Source organism: Falco peregrinus, chromosome 5 (genome assembly GCF_023634155.1).
Source record: "Falco peregrinus isolate bFalPer1 chromosome 5, bFalPer1.pri, whole genome shotgun sequence".
Classification (NCBI taxonomy): domain Eukaryota; kingdom Metazoa; phylum Chordata; class Aves; order Falconiformes; family Falconidae; genus Falco; species Falco peregrinus.
In genome coordinates, this window is record NC_073725.1 from 92,611,269 (window position 1) to 92,631,058 (window position 19,790).

The 19,790-nt window shown below is 43.5% G+C and overlaps 1 protein-coding gene across 1 annotated transcript; it reads right to left on the bottom strand.

Annotated features, from left to right (window-relative positions):
- Window positions 1-733: 733 nt before the first annotated feature.
- On the bottom strand, window positions 734-18,910 carry ARL8B (ADP ribosylation factor like GTPase 8B). Its single transcript, XM_055806758.1, has 7 exons — window positions 18,663-18,910; window positions 9,293-9,373; window positions 8,593-8,666; window positions 8,074-8,167; window positions 7,383-7,450; window positions 7,089-7,159; window positions 734-5,756 (listed from the first exon to the last, which is right to left on the bottom strand). Exons 1-7 carry the CDS (start codon window positions 18,783-18,785, stop codon window positions 5,707-5,709), a joined length of 561 nt encoding a protein of 186 aa, XP_055662733.1. The 5' UTR covers window positions 18,786-18,910; the 3' UTR covers window positions 734-5,706.
- Window positions 18,911-19,790: the final 880 nt, after the last annotated feature.

The following is a 19,790-nucleotide window of genomic DNA, read 5'->3' on the forward strand; positions in this document are numbered from 1 at the left end:
GATTCATTTACTGACTACAAAATGAGGAAAATTCCTCATTGTTGAGAAGACCGAACCACCCTTTCCCATCCCGAGTCTGCTTCTATACAATTGTTACTTATCAGTTTACTTCACAAAGATTCTTGTGAGAGCAAGTTTAGCTTTACGTTTCACACACAACAGCTTGTTCTTTCTCTGCTCATGTATTTGCTTCGTTTTGTTTAATAATATGGTTATGAGCTTCTACCCAATAGGTCTTTTCAGACAGAAAAACAATTAAGACCAACAAATGCTTCCAGCATCTAAAGCAAAGCTGTAATCGAAAATGATAGTTTGACAGACCAACTGCTCAAAGTTGTTCCCCACCAAGCACAAGGCTTACGGTCACTCACTCTCATCAGGAGGAAGTTATGTAGTTAATGCTCCCACCGGTTTCCAGAGAAACCGCTCTGCTAACGCACAGTGTTTAAAACACGAAGCTTCCCAACAGGGCCACGGAAGACTTCTTGAATTTACTACTTGAACGTATCTGCCTACATGGAAGCAACACGACTTTCTGCATCGTTAGAAGAGTGCTTCAAGGAGTCCAGCTGTCTGCTCCTCTCACAGACCATCTAAAGAATCAAATTTTAGCATAGATGTGTTTAGTTCAGCTTCAGTGTAACAATGTTCCCCACAATGTGGTAACCAGGGCTTCTTATATATTTCTAATAATAAAAGCAGCTCCACTACTACAGATGAAGATGCAAAAGAATGGTTTTCAACAACACTTTATTGAAGCACTTCAAAATGATCACATTGATAGATGTTGCCTTTAACAGAATAAACCCTGTAATGTCATAATTGAAAGGCACTAATCCTGGCATGAAGGTCTACTTACCCACCTTCCACTGTGACGGAAATAAAAACATCAAGGATTTTACTTCTCCTGTAAAAGAGTATGTGCATACCCCCTTTGAGTGCCATTCCGTGTTTCTCATTTAAGTGACATGTAAAAGAAAACCCCAATGTTTCACCAAGGCATACTTTTAACATTCAGAATCTGTAATCCTAAAGTAACAGACTACTCACTGAAGGTTTATGATCTAGTGAGACAAGTCATTCTACACTCATGTTTTGGGAACAAAAGTCCTGAAGCACGTACTATTCTCAGGCACTCACACGTTACTTCTCCTTTAACACAACTCATTGCTTTGCTGTTCATGCAATCAGCAATGCACCGCTCTTGGCAAGATAGCTTAAATAACCTGATTTACACCCCCCTACTCGGAATTCATACAGCTTGCTCTAGTCAGGGTCAGTGCAAAAGCAAGTCAGCAGGGAGCAGTGCTGGGGCATGCTACCAGGAGGAAGCGCATTTCTTTCACATTCAGTAAACACGCACAAAGCAAATCATGACATGCCATTGCACAGCCACAGTAACTATAAAATTAAACCTTAGAAAAGTTAAAAGCTCAATAATCCAGCTAAGCCATACTTCAAGTTATTATAGATCCCTGCACAACATTCCTATATTAATTTAACAAGAGAGACTGTTTAAGGCATTTTCTTTGGCCTCTTTTCTTTTACCAGAAAGTGAAGATTATGCAGTTTTATGTGTCAGCATCCAAAAAGGACCGTCTTTCCAGCCCGTTTCCATAAAGATGCAAAGAGATAGCACAAATCCATAAGAAACTAGATTATTAGCTCCACAGATCATGAAACAGCTCCACATTTGCGCATCTTTCATGTTGCCAACTGGTAGGACAGAATTGCTCTGTGCAACTGCTAAGACACTCAGCTGTACTCAGAGCGATGATGAGAATTATGCTGCACTGTAATTGCACTTAAAGAAACCAGCATCCACCCTAAAGTTGATAGGGCACTAATAAATACTCTAAGGAAAACCCTCGCACAGCCCAGCGTTGTGGGTGCACGCACAAACATTTCTTCCCCATTTACTCTAGAGACTTGCTGCTCCGTGACCAGTAAGAGCGATCACTTGTACTGAACAAAACCGACACCAAGTATTTAGAGTTGATGGCTATTTTAAATCATCAGCACACCGTACGATACCAACACATCATGAGATCACAAAGGTATAACTGATGTCTAACTCGCATGCATATTCATGACCAGGAGTTCTCTCTGGCTCAGTAATTGCCTCTGCGCAAGACCGGGTAGCACAGTAAGAAAACCAGTCAATGCCTCCTGCAAATACATCAGAAGAGAGTTTCAGGACTATGGCTATTGATGTTAAGTACAATAATCTATGCTACTAAAGTGCATCCTCAAAAGCAACTTTTAAGAGAATGGGAAATTTAATCAGTTTCTTTTTACTGTCCAAGCTCACTACAGAGCCCGAGACAAGTAATCATTGAGAGAATAGATTGGCTCTACAGATTTCTAGAAGCAGAACACAGCTATAGCATCCAAGTTCAGCAGACAATACTGCTAACGCCTATCTTAGACTCCACACCTTTATCAGAACAGAAAAGACTTAACCTTGGACGGAACTATGCCAGATGAGCAAGTAGCTTTTTCAGTCCAAGGCTGAAAGTGTTGAAAACAGCCTCACTTCTCTGAAAAGACTTACTGTGCTTCCCTTTGGTTTCAAAATGAAGGTAGCTGGCAAGTTAATCAAGCCCTGAAACAGAAGAAGTGTCATCCTCTGCCCTGGACTCAAATAGTCACTCCAAGGTCTACGTTTCTGCCACGTGAATAACCAAGGGCATCTGGAAGAACAGTACAAGAATAGCTGTGAAAACCTAGGTGGAGTCATTTTGTGAAGTTAACACAAGTGTACTTTTCAGAGTACGCACATCCTAAGTGGCCAGCATAGCTCTCCTTGCTATTTACATTTAGAAACAGAAACTGTTACTGAAATACCACAAGCAAACAGCTGTTGGCCAAGTGCATACCACAGCTGATTTAAGCTATCAGTACTGGTATCAGACCAGCCAGGGTGACAATCTTACAGCAGTAACACCATTTTCAGATTTTGTGTCTAGAGGCATTTTGCTTTGAGTATTAACTCCAGGTAGCTTGTTTTGCATGCAAGAAACTCCCATCAACTGAAGAACTACACACATGATCTTTTACTCAAAGAGTTCATTAGTCCATTTCACCAGCCGAATTACACGTGAAGGATGCTAAGTGACCAGTACTCAGGCCTAAAAACTAACCTGTTACAGCTCAGTAAGTTTGAAAGCTTGAAAGAAACATCCAATTTGTTACCATTACTTGGAAGATGTTGACATACAGTCCTGTAAGTAAATCAGTGATCTATGAGAAATTAATGCAACAAAGCACTTAAAAGAATAGTCACTGTAACTTCAGATTAAAATCACAGCAAAGATTTTGGTCAAGACCTCAGTCAACAAAAGTCCCACTTTCCAATGAGATAAGAATTTTTATGCTTTAATTGGTAGTGAACGATCAGGCACTGATAGATCTGACACTTGTGCTAGAAAAGCTCTAGGCTTGACAACAAGAAACAAGCTTGTAGACACATGCATTTTTCTCCTGAAGACAGAACTCCAGAAGGCTGCTCCTACTTAAGACCCTCCAGCTGACTAATTAGTGCTTTTCATAAACATAGTAAAGCACTGAGATCTGCTGAGACCAACTAGCGCAGCTTGCTCATATAAGCCCAGAAATCCCCAAGCCTGAAAGGTAGTTTATAAGCATTTCACTTGAATAGTTGAACCACTGAACATAAACTCAGATATTTACCAAGCCTTCTTCCCCCAGTGTAATCCTGTGGGAATGGAGACAGACAGCCCATAATGTATTGCCATGGGTTAAGCCACATCAACTCAAGTCAGTCAGTTAAGTGTCAATACAACCCTCAAAACATAAGTTTATTGAATAAAGCTGAAGAGCAGTAAACCAACATATGCATCCACCTAAATTAAAAAATTCACGTATTTACAAAGTTCAGTAATTGTATAAGTTGTTCACATGCAGAGAGTAATGCACAGGTTAACAATTGGTAGTGTTTGGATGCCATAAAAGCTGAAAGCAGTGAAGTATATAAACACCAAACACATCAAGTTTAGCTATAGGCCAGTTAACTAAACAGTGACCTGGTCCCCCACAAAGATTCACACATTCTAGTTTAGTTTCCTTATTTTAGGCACAAGCAAGTTTGCTAAATAAAAGTAACTGTAGCAGTTCCTGGTGAACTAGGGACTACAGCAGCAAGGTTAATATACCCTTCTCCTCTACAGCACCAGAGTATGAATTAATTGAAATCATGCTTCAGAGAACTGAAAGGGGACAAAAAGTTAAAATGCAAGTTCAGACTGAATGCAGGCAGCACGTAGTGTCTGTGCAACAGTGCGATAGTTGGTACAAACCAGTAAGGCCATGGCAGTCTAAATTAAAACTGGCTTGTCATAACTGATATGGACTAAACAGTGTTTCCAACCAAAGACTCCGACGTAATGCAAACTCTACATTTAGGTGAAGAATCACACACAGTGTGAGGCAACACAAGCAGGTGTACCATGTATTTGCATACACTAGAAAGCTACACTGACATTACTGTATGAACAAACCAGTCTTAACAAGTCTGTCCCTTTAAATATACTGAAGTCATTGAGAAAGTAAAGCTACAAAAACATTACAATCTTTAGTTTATACATACTTCCCTATACTGCAGGAGCTAGTCAAGAAACAGGATCAATTCATTGGCTCTCTTGTGCTTTGACACAGTAGAACATTTCATCTTGCAACTTACAGACTTTGCACATGGTTACATCAAGAAAGCAGGCAGGTCTAGAGTTGTCACAATAGCCTGGGTATTCCGTAGCACCAGCTGAAACTGTGCCCAGCCATTTCATGAGCAGGAGAGACACTAGACAATTACATAGATATTGTGCTAATGGTCAACAGCTGACTCTATACAAAAACATCAGTAATTTAAGTGTCATGCAGCTGCTCAGAATGCGTGTTCTGGTTTCAGATAGAGACCACTAGGATCTGTAGATAGAAAAATGTAATTGAACAAAGTCTGATGTTCCTAGCAATTTGTTTTCATGCTGGAATACTCCAATTTTTGAAAGCTTGACAGAACAGTCCATTCCCATCCCCCACACAAATGTTAAACGGAAGCAACAAAATGATTTTAAAGAGTTGACTCTTTCCTAATTCACCACTGGAGTTTTCTTTTTCAAGTGACAGGATAAAATCTCAGCTGTAGATTAGTGATGCTGATCTATGCCTTGTGCTCCCCTCCACAGTTTCCATTTCTCTGCTTACACACACACATCACATGCATTTGTGAGATAAATCAGTATCCCACAACTCACGCTTAAATGTTTTCTAACTACTGTATGTGGCACCTTACAGAATCTTAATGCTGTCAAGCATCAGCATCTTCAAGCCACTAAACACTAGAAATAAAACACTTGCTGAAAATCATATAAAAACCTGGCCCTGAAAAACCAGAACAGAGTGTACCATCATAGTTAACATGGTAGAGAGATTATTTTTTTTGTTAAAAAGCCCCCCCACAACCCTCCCACCATAGATGGTTGTAAAATAAATATTTGTGCTGACTTTATCATGACAACTCTAGTTGTTTTGTGACAGAATAAGAATACAAGTCTTCAGCAGTGCACATGAGAAATGAACCGTGAAAAGGCAGATTCTTGATACAGGATTTTTGGGTAATATCTCATTATGGAGGGAAGTGGACAATTGAGATTATGGCCAACTGGTACTGGAGATTCCAAGAAGACTTCAGCTCCTTCTAGATTTTGAATGCTGAATAAGCCACTGAAGCGTGATATCTAAAGAGAGAGAGAAAAGAAGTTCCATATTCAAGTGTCTATTTGTATTTGTATAATTGGCATCGCTTTGGTATGCCAGTGTCCTCAAATACATGACAATTCCATACAAAGGAATATCCAGCCATTCTCTAAATGTCCACGACAGATCAACAGAATGATTTTATTATTTTTTTTTTCCTGAACGCTTGCTGTCTGTGCTTTGGTCCTGTAACTACCTAGCATCCTTTTTTTAGATCAACATTGCTCTACTTAGCCAGTCTGCCACTTCTCAACTGATGAGAACAAAGTTAGTTTACGCCTACAATACAAAGCATCAAGCACCCCCCATGCCTGAAACGGGGTCTCCTAAGGAAGGGAAATGCACTAGCATTATACCCATCAGCGATGCTTAGCTGTGCTGTAAGCCTTGTGCAGGAAGTGTCATGGAAGGGAGTATCTGCTTCTCCCATCTACCATGTTTGAATCTAACTGATGGCAAGGTGATAGGGGCTTCTTGGGTAAGCAGCCAGAAGAGTTCCACAGGCTGTTAATTTCTCCTGGAAAGAAGCAAAGTCCTTAATACAAAGCAGTTCTGGTGTCGTCTATAGCTTGTTCCCGTTATTACCAGCCTGAAGTTTCCCTCATTAGTAAACTCATGTTAGCCTCCCAATGAACTAGTGTTAATCTCATGGCAGCCACAAGAAGGCACCAGGAGAAGGATGGTAAGTGTGTGAAGTACTGTGTTTTCATTCCGTTGAGATGACTCCATTCACTTGCAATACTATTGTCAAGTAGTACTTGGTATTACACAGTGCCATGGTTTCTCCCTTTGAACTCCAGAAATCCCAAAGCAATTGATGTCAGCACCAGAAAAATTTACTGTTTGGCTGCACGGAGTAGTGACTAGCACAGGCCACAACATGAACCACTTTGATAAAACAGCAAGGGAAGAGGATTATTTCAAGGGAGTAACTGTTGAGAAACAACTTGCGGCGACTACTTGCTAACCTCATGCAGCAAGGCAGAGTTGAGAGTACCTGACAGAATTATAAAACCATTTAGGCCAAGCTAAGAGTGAGACCAGTCAGTTATTTGCTGCAAACTAACTCAAGGCAGGCAGCAGATTCTGCAGGAGACTGACATATGTTTTGCCAACTACACCCCCTACCACCTTAATACCAGTCCTCACTGCTATAAGGAGTTACACAGAATTTAGCCATTGCACTTACACATTGTCCTTTGATTTGTTACCAGTTTCCTGAAGCCAGGAAATTTATGTTTAAGAAGTCACAATCCCCCAATCCATCCTCTGGCAGCTCCTCATAATGCTTAGCATTTTAGATTAATAGTTACCTATATTATCTTTCTCTTTGCAAGAAATTGAGTAGCAGCAGATTTCTCTGTCCTGAATAGCAGCAAGGTTCCTACGAAAGAGAGAACATTTCAACATACACTTCACTTGTAACATGGAGTCTTATACTGACAATCTAAACTGTTCCCCTTCATCTTCTCCACATAACTTGTTTCAGCTACCTCCCATTGCTGAGTATTGTACTTATAGAAGCAAGCTTCTTAATCTAACAACCCTATGTACAGAAATTAATTTATAGAGTTAAAGTAGCCTTTCTTAGGACATGTTAGACTTACATCTTTTCAATTAGCTGTTTCTCATCCAACGCATTAGGAAGGTCTCTCTTATTTCCAAGTACTAAAACCTGAAATCCAGAGTAAAAGGAAACAGTTGCAGCTTTGCTTAAAAAAAAAAAAAAAAAAACCAAAAAACAACAAAACAACACACACCACCCAAAAAACCCCACCCAACACAAGCAACAAACTTCAGGGGAGTCTGACAAGCAGTCTGCAGTAGGCTATTAAGTCTAACTCAATGTGACAGATCAAGAAGGAAGAGTGACCTAATCACAGGGGAAGAGGGGACACAAGAACTGCTACGTGCAAAAAGCAAGTATGAGAATGCAACAGCTGATAAAACTGAGGAAAATCCCTGTAGACTTTCAGCTGAGATTCCCCAAAGTTGCTCTATACTTCTGTACTACACTCTGGTTAACCTGTGCTATAGCAGACCCTCAAAGAGAACACAAATTCATACTGTGGAATACTCTTAAACTACTGTTCTCCCCCCCCCCCCCCCCGCAACAAAAACACCTGAAGGATTGACTGAGGTCATCAATTCAATTTAAGGCACTACTGTTCATGCTTGTACTAACCAGGAGGGTTAGGCCTTACACTTGACTTAAGAGTTCAAGCCAGACTTCAGAGCTGCTAAAGTTACGCACATTCCTCAAGCAAGTTTAATACTGTATAAGGCAATATTACTTACAGGGATTCCTTGTAACTGTGGCTTGTCTAGAAGATTGTGCAGCTCATTTCGAGAGGCTTCTATTTTTTCACGATCTGCAGCATCTACCATGTAGCTTTAAAGAGAATTTAAGGTTAAGTCAGTGAGACTTAACTACTTCAGAAACAGCAGTCTTTCCTTTACACTGTCAGTTTTGAGCACATTCAACAAGGCTTTAAACAAAGCTAAGTCTTCCAAGCAAAGAATTTGGTTCTTCTAAAAAAATAAATCTCTAAGATCAGAGTAGATAGAAGATTCTTTCAGTTAGACAGCAGTGCCATCCAGTTCAGACAGGAAGTAGTTAGTACTCCAGATCAGACACAGGTAAGAAAATAACCCATCTTGAGCCCTGAACTTACAGGTAAAAAAGGTCAATATGGTTGCAGTACTTTCAAAATTAAAACAAGTACTACCAAGTCAAGCATGCACTGTTAGAAAGGCTATACACAGAAGAAAAGCAAACCTGAAGTTAAGCACTAGCTGAAGGAAGGCCACACTTACACAATAGCATTAACTCCTCTGCAATATCGCTCCCACATGCTTCGGAATCGTGGTTGCCCTCCTATATCCCAAATCTTAAGGCAAGGGGAAAAAGACAATTTAGCCATGCACTATGTTTAAACATGTCACACACAGATAAGACAAGAAATCAAAACAGTTTTTCCTTTCTCCTTAGCCCATCTGCAGGATCTCTCATATTAGAGCAGAAATAATCCCTTGTACAGCTGCTCAAAGCTTGCAGGCCCAATAACATAAGATACAAACTAGAATATCTTACACCAGATGCAAGAACACATCGGTGTACTAAGTTTACACACTGTGGTATACAATAAAATATACTAATTTAAAGCCTTGCTTTTGATGTAAGCCTTCCCTTAAGCAATACCGATAAGCAGAAGAGGAGGATTTCTGGGTCCTAAACATGTGAAAATTAATTCAGATTAAAGCCAGACAGCATTATCACAACATTGCTTAAACTAGTCCATGAACTTGGAAGTCACACACACAGATACTCATTTAAGAAACCCCATAAATAAACACAAGTATATTCTTAAGCTGTTTGACAGATTTAGCCGAGCCTCTGCAGTTTCCTATATTTGTCTCAATGGTGGAAGCAAAACAGAGCGAACAAATTTTAAACCAGAAGCTGAAAACAACCTTGCTTGGGTTTAAAAAGAGACAGTCAACAATGGTAACATACCTTTATTGTAACATTACCCTTCGTAACTTTCCTCATGTTGAAGCCCACAGTAGGAATCATATCTTCACTGAATTGACCCGACTGGAAAAAAAAAAGAAAGTTAAATTTAGTGCTTATCTGATGCAGCTAGCTTACATAGTAAAATTTCATAAGCTTTTTCTAACAATTTGCCTTCCAACTGAATGCTTTACAACCAAGAAGTCATAGATATTATATTCATGTCTATTGAAGCTTCTGTGAAGTCAGTCAAGTAATTTCCTACATGCACTTAATTTTTCAAGCCTTGAGGCAGTCAGGGGAGTAAATTTACTTGGGGAGAAGTGCTTTGCATAGCTTAACAGGTGGACAGCCAGGGCAAGTATAGGGAAAGAGCCATTCCCCTGCTTCTGCTGGAACCAAGTTTTGTAAGTCAGGATCTCCTAGTTACCTGGAAGCTAGAAATATCCAGAAGATTTTCCTCTGATGCGAGCTACTCTATGGACAACATTTACAGCAATAAATCACCCTTGTGGAGTAAGCTTCCAACCCACAGGTATGGGCTAACTTCCTGAGGAGTTTTAAAAGGCTTGAAAGTGGAAGGGCCTGACAGGTCTGCTTCCTGCTAGGCTAGACAGTGCCCAGCTTGTTCAGCAGTGGAAGAGGCAATCGAAATGCAACTGGAGTATTCCAGCCCAGCCCATTTTCACCAGAGGTTCAGTGTCACTTTAAGCTCTAACATAACCTCTGCAAATTAGTGTTGCATTAGAGAGGTTCTCTAGTAGCAGCTGGTTTACTGTCTGTTACACTTTTATCTGTAACAGCTTGAAAGCCAAGTTCACAGCTATCTCCTGTAGCTAACCCAGGAGCCAAAACAAGTGTTACCAACACTAGCACAGATCTCTCCTATGCTCCCTTAGCTGTTTGGCAGAAGGTGAATCTCCTTCACCAAATAGTGGTCATTATGTATCTCACTACATCCATTATGTGTAACAGAACCAAGACAGTCAGGCAGATTTGGAAAAAAAGGTCGACTCAAATGCATTCAGTAAATTAGGGTCTGATGTCACAGCAACAGAAAGTCTGCTTCTCTCCCTGATGTTGCACAGAGAACCCAGCCCTAGTTAAAGTGCTTTAGGATCTACGAAGCACACATAGCATCACCATAGAGTTAGGGCCCAACTGCTCACAAGCTGGAAGTAGTAACTACATCTTCTTAGTTTTGCACGCTTTGTATGCTTTGAGTACATGCTGTTCAGAGGTTGCAACCAGAAGACCATCAGCCAATGCTTCGTCATTCACTTCTGTGCTCAAAAGCCCATGCTTTCCTTCAGCTTGTTCCCTCAACTTCACACCCCTAAAAAACATGTGATCTTCCACTAACAAACCAAAGCTGCAAGCTTCACACAGTACAGACTCCAGTATAATGTTGATAAACATTAGAAGTGAAAATATACAGATTATAGCACTCTCATTTGGGCTTTAACTGGCCAAGTCCTTCGTTAAACGGCACATTGAGCTTGCTGGTGACCTCCAAAACAGAAATACATCCAGAGCTTAGATTTGAAGCCAGCAGTCCCCTGAACAGGTGGCGACTTTTCACATTGAAGATCCACCTTCCAAATGTATGGCTACACAGACTAACAGCTTTTTAAAAGGAGTGAAAAAAACCCCAAAACTAAGTCCTTGAAACCAAGGCATGCAAAAGCAAAAACATTGATGACCTGAAAAATGGACATCTTAAACCTCATGAGGCAGCTGTTCCACATTCTCATTTGAAAAAAAGTTTCACCTGTTTAAGCTACACAGAAGACAATGTATCTGAAATAGTGCTGGATGAGACTGAAACTACTCTTAACCTTTCTGCTAACTTAGCAAGGTAGGCACACAACCTGAACGCCTGTCCTTCGCTTCCCATTCCTGCCCTGAAAGCCCAATGTATGAGCTGTCCCCTTCAGCCAGTTTGATTATATGTAGCTCAGCAGCAGATGGTTAACCGTGCTTTCCGTGGCTGATACAGTTTAGTTCATAAAGTGTGCACTGCCAATCTTGCCTTTGAAGGGTCAGCTTGCTTTGGTTGCTCAAGCACCACTGCATTCCTGCCTCTGCAGTCACACCCTACACCCACATCTTCTAACCAAACATCTCCCCCAAGCGCTCCCTGAACCTCCATCACTTTGTGCTGCTTCATATTACCCAATATGCCGTCAGCTATTCCCACTCAGATACTTCCAGATTCTTCGCTCGAGAGCTGTTCCTATCAATAGTTCATGCTCCCATAGCTCTTTTAGGATATAGATTCTTTCAGATCACAGCAGCGCCTCATTTGTCACATTTAATGTAGTGTTTAAGAAATAACTGTAACCCGCCACAAAAACTTTTACAGAATCTTCAGAAAAGCTGCTGTACCTTATATGCACTCTACCCATGCTACACATCCAGGTAGCATAAAAACTTGTTCTGACTTGCTTAAAACCTACACTACAGAGTGCTCAAGTTTACAACTCGAGTTTCAGCTTTCTGTACTCTGCTTTGTTGGCGAGACAAACAAGTGCTATCTGACATACTTTCTGAACTGTCAGAAATGCAAGGAAAGGGGAGCAGATGCCTTAACCGAGCTGCCTCCAAAACACAAGCACACCCTTCCTCTCCATAGGAATTTTGGAGGCTGTAGATTCTGAGGCAAGGCGGGCACTTTATAGCTTTGAGAGGCACACCTGACTACAGATTTTGTGCAACTCTGATCTTCATTTGAAAGATCTTACTCTGATGATTAGGTATTCCTTCATTCACAGTTAGCGTACCTAAAGAAAGCCGCTGGCAGTCACCTTACCTTTTAAGACAGGTCCAAAAATGGTTAAAATCATTGTAATGAATTTTGCTAGCGGGCAGTGATCTCCTTTGATACGTTTTGCTATTGTATCCAACTGTCTTGGCCCAGAAAATAAGTCTCTAAACCCAATATTTAGAGGGCTTTTGTTTACTACCTTTACAGAGGAAAAAAAGCCAGGAAGTCAGCTGCATCTTAGAGTATTCATATGCAAAAGCTACTCATACAGTAGAACAGGAATATGCTTTTATTAGTAAGCAGTTCTGTTTGAATCAGACTTCCCTCTGTACCCCCTAGAGCAGATTACTCAGCCTTATCACTGTGTGTTCACAATACAATGTTTTCTCCTTCTAAAATAGGCATCAGCTTTAAAACAAGTTTGATAAGCACAGAAATATTTTCAATTCCCAATCTGAAAGTGCTTGGCTGTTGTCATACACAGTAGCATTGCTCACTCACCAAGGACAGCAAGAGTAGCTGCTTACAAATCTAGCAATAGCATCCGTTTTCAGCACTTGCAAATATTCCAATAGGCAGACACTGCACTTCACCCAGGACTCCTGGAAAATCAGCCTTGTGTACTAGAAGTGATTATGAATTAAGCCATTAGCTCTGAGGTCACACAGACTGCACAGCATTAATACAAACTGTTCAGTGAAGGTCAGAAAACAAAGTGAACTCTAGCCCCTATGCAAAAGATAAAGAGGGAGACTGAACAGACCAAATTTCAGAGACCACATGCAGAAAGAACAGGCAGGACTACTCTTTAAGCCTCCTCTTTAAGAGATGCTCCCTTTTCAACACTCCAAGCTCCTGGAGAACCCAAACATGTGATTTTAGTGCAACATGAACCCATTTACCTGCCTGAGTACTTATGTCGGATAAGGATTATTCAGAGGAGCAAAACTGCTTCCAGACTAAGTCCCTACACTGTATGCCAGCACAGGGCCAACACCTACCTGCACCAATTAGTTTGGGTTCAGCTCACCTTGTATCCAGTATTAGCACTAACTCCTGCACAGACTGCAGTGTTTATCAAGTCCACTCCCCATCTCGCTACTCGGTCCAAGCCTAGCCCACCTGTTACACACCAACTAGCACTAGCTGTGGTGCGTGCTCTGAAACACCACCATACATGCTACATTCACAAGCACTGCTTCTTACCTGTAACCCTGGCAGACTGCCTCTCTGGGTCTGCGCCCTCACCCACAGCTCACCCACAGGCCAGGGCAGCTTTGCCAACCAGCACCCACAGAACTCTTGCCTCAGTGATGAGCCAGCAGCGTGCTACTTAACAGGAACAGAGCTCCTTTCCCAGAGGGCAGGATCAGGCGGCTTCAGACAAGCATTTAACTTATCACCTAAGTTTCCAGAACTGTACGAAGGATGCAAGTTTAGTCTTTTTTAATACTTAGTTAATATGACAACAAGCTGCTTACTAAACCTACCATTTTCAGTTGTCTTAAGGCAAAATAACCCAAAACAGACCATGCCACATTCTGGCTACCTCATCTGCTTCTTCATAGTCAACATGCTACGGCCAGAAGACTACCAGCTTCCAGGGAGTTAGGCTTACGAGACTGTCAGCACCAAGCCCTAAGCAGCTTGATCAAGTAGAGTTTAAGACTGGAATTCCTGCTTCCTGTATCTTCCTTAAAAATTCATTTTAATACATTAAAGGAATCATTAATGGCAGAACTCCAACTGCAGCAGTAGAACTGCTGTTCCCTTGTCTTTCTTTCAAGCCAGAGTGGTAGCTCTCTACTGCTGGAAAGCACGCTGCCTACAATGGGGGTCCATCCGCATGGCCCTCAACCACCAAGCCACAGCCACCAGATTTTGATTCCACAGCCTGCACAAGTTGATTCTTCGTATCAACAGGGAAGGTCAGGGCAGCCTTAGCTTGCATCTCATAAAGCTAACATGAGTCATTACTGTTACAGGACAAACTTCTTCATATAAGCTCTGACAAAGATTGTATCTTTACTCAGAATACTTTTCATCCATCTAGAAGAGTGCACAAACAAGTTTAGCCAACTAGGAGACAACATCACTGGAGTATGGTTCCCAGCCAGGACGCTTCCAATCCACCTGAACCAGCATACTACCTTCAGCCCCACTGTTCATCCCTAAATTTCTTTCTTTTTACACTAAAAAAAAAGCCTAATCTCTCAGAAATCTCTTCTTAAAAAAAAAAAAAAGCAGAAAAGCAGACTCATTTTAGCATTATATAAAGCTACCCCTACACTAAACCTCCTCTGCAACATACATCACTTTAACCAAGAAGTGCATCACATGGGCAAATCAACTCTCTACTGTAGTCGAGCTTCCTTCTTGAAATACTTCAGTGTTTCAGCTACTTGGGGTCACATTCAGAAACTTGAACTCTAGTTTAGAAGCTTCAAACCTCATGATGTAACTCTCCTTAAAAGGTTTTACAACAGCACTTCTACAAATGATTGCTGCAGAAAGCAAAACAGCAGTATCTGGTAAGAAAACACATTTTTGCTTCCCCAACCCCAATTTCAATGGAATATATAAAAAGACATGGTCTGCTTATCATGTAGCAACCACACAGCAGTGAAACAAGATCTAAAGAGGCATATTTCTATCTAGAAGTCAGTCACATAAGAGCTTAGGACACTTCATGCCTCTGATAATCATGAAAGCATCTTTCTCCAGGTGTTACTGCTTAAAGCTCTTCCATTTCTTAAAGAGCGCTATACAGGAACTTAAGATCACAATGGAAGAAGTGGATTCCCATTTCAGTCACCTGCTTCAGACCATCTGGGGTACAGCAAGCAGAACCTCAAAGGGTATTAAGTGGAGTATGAGTCACCTCACACTAGCCTTATTACCTAATGAAGTGAGGCAATCCGTTTCAAGAGACTTCTGAGATTAAGAAACACCTCACTTGAAAACATATCAACCTTCTCACTTAACTACTGTGTGTATGAAGTGACAACACACACTATTTATGAGCTACTTGGGTGCTTCAGAAGGCACTAAAGCAGCAGCAAAGCTCTTTAGAGCAATCTTCCGCACTTCTCCAGTGTGGCTTCGTTAAGTCAAAGTTACTTCTAACAGTCATGAGGACAGAAGGAAGTCACAACTCCCACCTAGCCAAAGGGATCTTTTTTTGAGAGGCACTTCAAAAATCACCTCTCTCTAGAGACCAAGGCCTCATTCAAAGGCTCGTCAGATGCTCCAAAGTTTTAAAAAACACACCACGCTAATTCAGGTGTTGACACAAATACTAAAGAGATCTTATTTATCCTATCACCACAAACAGAACAGGTTGAGTTTCGCTCCTAAACCTGACAGTTGTATCAGGAAAGTCTGACTCCCTCCCAGCCCTGCAGTTCTCCTCTCCTGTCCACTGTGGATCAGACTATCCAGCTTCAATATCCCAGTGCCAAACACCTGCATCAAGGATCCTATCAGGCTTCAAGCAAGACTTCACAATAGCAAACACCACTCTTCCATAAAGTACTTTTTTGAAACTGAACAAGTGTCCCATTATTCACCAGCATGCACTGCCTGCAGCCTGGAAGCAGAGTCAGTTTACTTGAGTCATGTTTCAGTTGCATCACATGGCTGTGGAGCTCGGTTGCTTCTTGTGTACCTCCCCACACCAGCACGGCTGGGACTCCCAGCTTTGACAGCAAGCCTGATGAAAGTCTGTTAACAGACACTAGCTGCAGAGATGCAAACAACAGAAGATAATGCAGACTCCAGTAAATAATGGGCATTGCAAGCCCTCAGATAAGAGGCTAACAATTCAAGATGCAATACTGGGATGACATGCAATTTCTCCGAATATGAGCCATAGGCCATCTACATTATGGAAATCAGGACCAGGAAGAAATGACATCCTCCCTTGTGAGCAAGTTTACTCATGCACACGGAAAACTTAGGCTTAATACCTAATTAGAGACAGTGACTAACACAGAGCCTTAGCAAAGCAGAAGCTGCATTAGTTGTACCTAGCTATAACTAGATTTCACTGCTAAGGCTGGTTTTTAAACCTTCTAGTCAAACTAAGTTTGGTCTGATTACAAACAAAGTGCTTGTTTACACACCGGAGGAATAAATATGGTCCAAACCATCTACCAACCTAGAAAAAGATTATTCTAGAACTGGACTGTCTGCTTTTCATGGCCTTTCCACTTCAGTGGCAGTCAAGCATTGTATCAAGCCTCCTGTGTAATTGGCTTGAGTTTTTAGTCTAGTTACATATGTCTGATTTGATTGGCATAGATTACATTAGAGATTTATATTAGATTAAACTCACTGTTATCAAGAGACTGGTAACAGCCCTTCGTAAGACAGAATGCAGCCTTATAAGCCATACCAAGTTCCTGGTATGCAACCCAGCTTTTAGAGCTACTCTAAAGGACAAGCATCTTGCTGTGTCATTCCTTTCATTTTAGTTTTAAGGAATCCCAATGCTTCACAGCTACATCTATCCAAACCATTAACTGGCCTGCAGAGAGTGGTTATTCTTTTCCAGCACTCATTTCCAAATGCAGACTCTGAATTAAAGTCAGTCAAGGAAGCAACTAACAAGAAGTTGGCTCTTCATGCCATGGATAGCACTACTTCTGTGGGAAGCACTATTGCACTGGTAACTGAAGCTCACACTATTATTTTATTAACACCAATAATAAAGAGCTGAGCAAGTCCCCTCAAACTGTTTTCTGTAAAAAGTCACTAAATTTCCTAATTAAAAACTTCATAAATTTGGCTTGCTACTTCCAAACCTAAACCAGCTAACGAGGCTGTGTCATTATGCTTAACAACTTCCTCATTTCACTCAGTTTTGCAAGGCTATTTGAATGACACTTACTCAGATAAATGTCTGGGTGTGATCTTAACATGCGGTTGAAACCTTGCAAGATTCAATCCCTAGCAAAGCAAGCTGGATACAGATATCAGCTTTACTGAAGAGTACTTTCACCATTTGAAAGACCTGAGACAGACTAAACTGATGTGCAACTACTACGATTCTGTACTACTCCACCTATCAGCAGTACGGTTTCACAGATCATTCCCCAAAGGAGATGTGCTGCTGGTATCACACAGGCAAAACAGCAAAGCAGTACTTTGTCAAGGTTCATCACCATCTAGGACTCCAGAAGACAAAAAACCTGCAGAGTAACCTCAGTGCCCAAAGTTGCATCAGCTCAGCCACCACAGATTGAGGTCGTTCAACAGTTTCAGAGTTCCATTTTCAGAAATGCAAGACCAGAGATAGTGGCAACCACTACTGTATGTGAAGGAAAAGGCTTCTGGCATCCTCAGGTTAGGCCAGCAACTTTCACATAACATAACTAAGCAGAGGTAGAGTTACCTTTTATGAGGGCTGACCCATTTCCCATGATTATCATGAAGCCCACAGAGTGCTAACATCCTCAACTACACAAAAGCTTGGTTACATTTTGACAGCTAGTCAGTGTAACAAGGATTACGCCTAACTGCAAAAGAATGAAAGGCCTTTTTGTATCCAGTAATTCATTCACCTGACAAATAAATACATTCAAAAAAATACTCAGTAATATTAAGATGACAGCCTCCAATGAAAAACAACAATTAAAGGTATGTGCAATCTAAGGTTGAACACATCAGCTTTCCCCTTCTAGGTGCACTGGACTCAAGTCAGTCACGCTCCCTGCAAAACCAAAAGATACCCTGGTTTCCCATCTCAGGTCTCCCTACAAGGCCTTCCAAATTCCAGCTTGATTCTTTGAATGTTTTCGGTCGCATGCATCCGCAGAACAGGACACTGATGAAGCTGAACAAGCCACTTAGGCAAGCCACTCTATCTTGTTAAGCAGTGGAAAAGCTTCATGTAGGAGGATTCCCACACCCTTCCTTCAACTGCTCCAGGCAGATCAGCAGGTAAGTTCATCGGCCTGCTGCTGTCAGGCTTGGAAGTTGTACTTCTTAGTGCATACCTTAAGAGAAAGTAGATTATTTAATTCAAGTTTCAGCGATCAGGATAAGTGAAAATCTGAGAGGAACAGTGAGTGGGAAACAGATCATTTACTGAGCACTGGAAAAAAGGTCGAATGGAAGAAAGTTACTGAAGACGTGTTATGCCATCCATCTTCACATTACACTAACGCAAGCCCAGCCATACCAATATGCTGACTTCAACAGGCCTTCCAACCACACCGTAGAGCTGTGCTCCGATATGGCTATCGGTGTCTGCACGGCTCCCATTAGCACACAAAGGTTTATGGAGGCTCAGGCACGCTGGCTGGCTCTGCCGCCTCTCCCGCCAGCCTGCCCAGCAAGGGCAGACGAGCTGCTTCCCAGCCCAGCGGAACAGCTTCACCCCAGCGCTTCAGCTCAAGGCACGACCCGTCCGAGACCCGACGGCGCACCGGGGAGCGGGAGGGGGACCCCAGGCAGGCTCCGCCGGGAGCCCAGCAAGACACCAGGCCGCTCCCGGCCCGGCCGCTGCCCCAGCGCTGGCCCCCCGCCGCCGGGCCTGCACAGGCCGGGGCCGCCCCCCGGCAGGCCCCGGCGCGGCCTACCCCCCCGGCGCGGCCCGCTCACCGCGATGACGTTGACGAAGGTGGTCTTGCCCGAGTACTGCAGCCCCACCAGGGTGAGCTCCATCTCCTCCTTCCAGAAGAGCGAGCGGAACCAGTCCAGCAACCGGGAGAGCAGCGCCAGCATGGCGGCGGCGGGCGGCCCAGGGGCACTGACAGGCTGGGCCCGGCGACTGGCTCCGGCGGCGGCGGCTGGCGGACACCCGCGCGCTCCCACACGGCCCGGCTCGCCCCCGCGCCGCGGTCATATGACTCTTCGGCATGGCCCGCACGGCGCAGCAAGAGCGGCCGCGCCGCCGCCAGCGACCCCCGGCACGGCGCCGCAGCGACCCCTGCCGGTAGCCTCCCGCCATGCGCCCGGGGAGGACCGGCGGCGGGAGGGCTGGGCGGCGGCGGGCCGCGCGGGGCGGGGCGCGGCGGGGCGGTGGCGGCCCGCCATCTTGGGAGGGAGTGGGCGAGGCGGGCGGTGCGCACCGCGCCATCGCGGCGGGACGGGACCGCTCGCATCCCTCGGCCCCGCCATCCCGGGGTGAGGGGACCGCTCGCACTCCTCAGTTCCGGAATCTCGGAGCGCAGAGGTGGCTGCTCGCACCCCGCCATCTCGGGCTGAGGGGCCACTTGCACTCCTCAGACCTGCCATCTCAGGCAGCTTCACTCAGGACTCTGGCGCCTGAGGGCTGCCCCGGTGCAGTGCCATGGCGGTGTTTGACGCCCCAGCTTCACAGGCCGCTACTTTCGCTGGCGCAGGTGTCCTGGAGGCCACACTGCACTCTCAGCCCACAGCCCCGCACCCAGCCCCAGCCGCCCTCCTCGCCCCACTGGCCCCACAGAGGTGCTCCCACCGCCCAGCGAGGCCCTCAGAGCTGCCCTGGCCACTCTGCCACCCACCGCGCTGGAAGGCAGCACACCACCAAGACTGCGTCCTGGGGTGGAGTGCTAATTGCACATACGATTGTGGGGGCTTTTCTTGATGTGTTCTCCAGTTTGTTAGTCTCTCAGGTTGGCCGCATGAGACCTTCAGGTTTGTCACCTGAGCCACTGGGGTGCAGCCGGCCTGCAGGCAAATCTTGGGCTTGCAGAGGACTAGGGATTAAGAAACATTAGCCATAATATATTTCACATGGCAAATACA

What these genes read in the sequence shown, in the direction of transcription:
- ARL8B (XM_055806758.1), bottom strand. Translation starts at nt 18,785, where the DNA reads ATGCTGGCGCTGCTCTCCCGGTTGCTGGACTGGTTCCGCTCGCTCTTC. An exon ending in CCTTCGTCAACGTCATCGCG is followed by an intron (nt 9,374 to 18,662) that starts GTGAGCGGGCCG and finishes TTTTTTTTCCAG; the next exon opens with TCGGGTCAATTCAGTGAAGA. An exon ending in CACAGTTACAAGGAATCCCT is followed by an intron (nt 7,451 to 8,073) that starts GTAAGTAATATT and finishes TCTGGATTTCAG; the next exon opens with GTTTTAGTACTTGGAAATAA.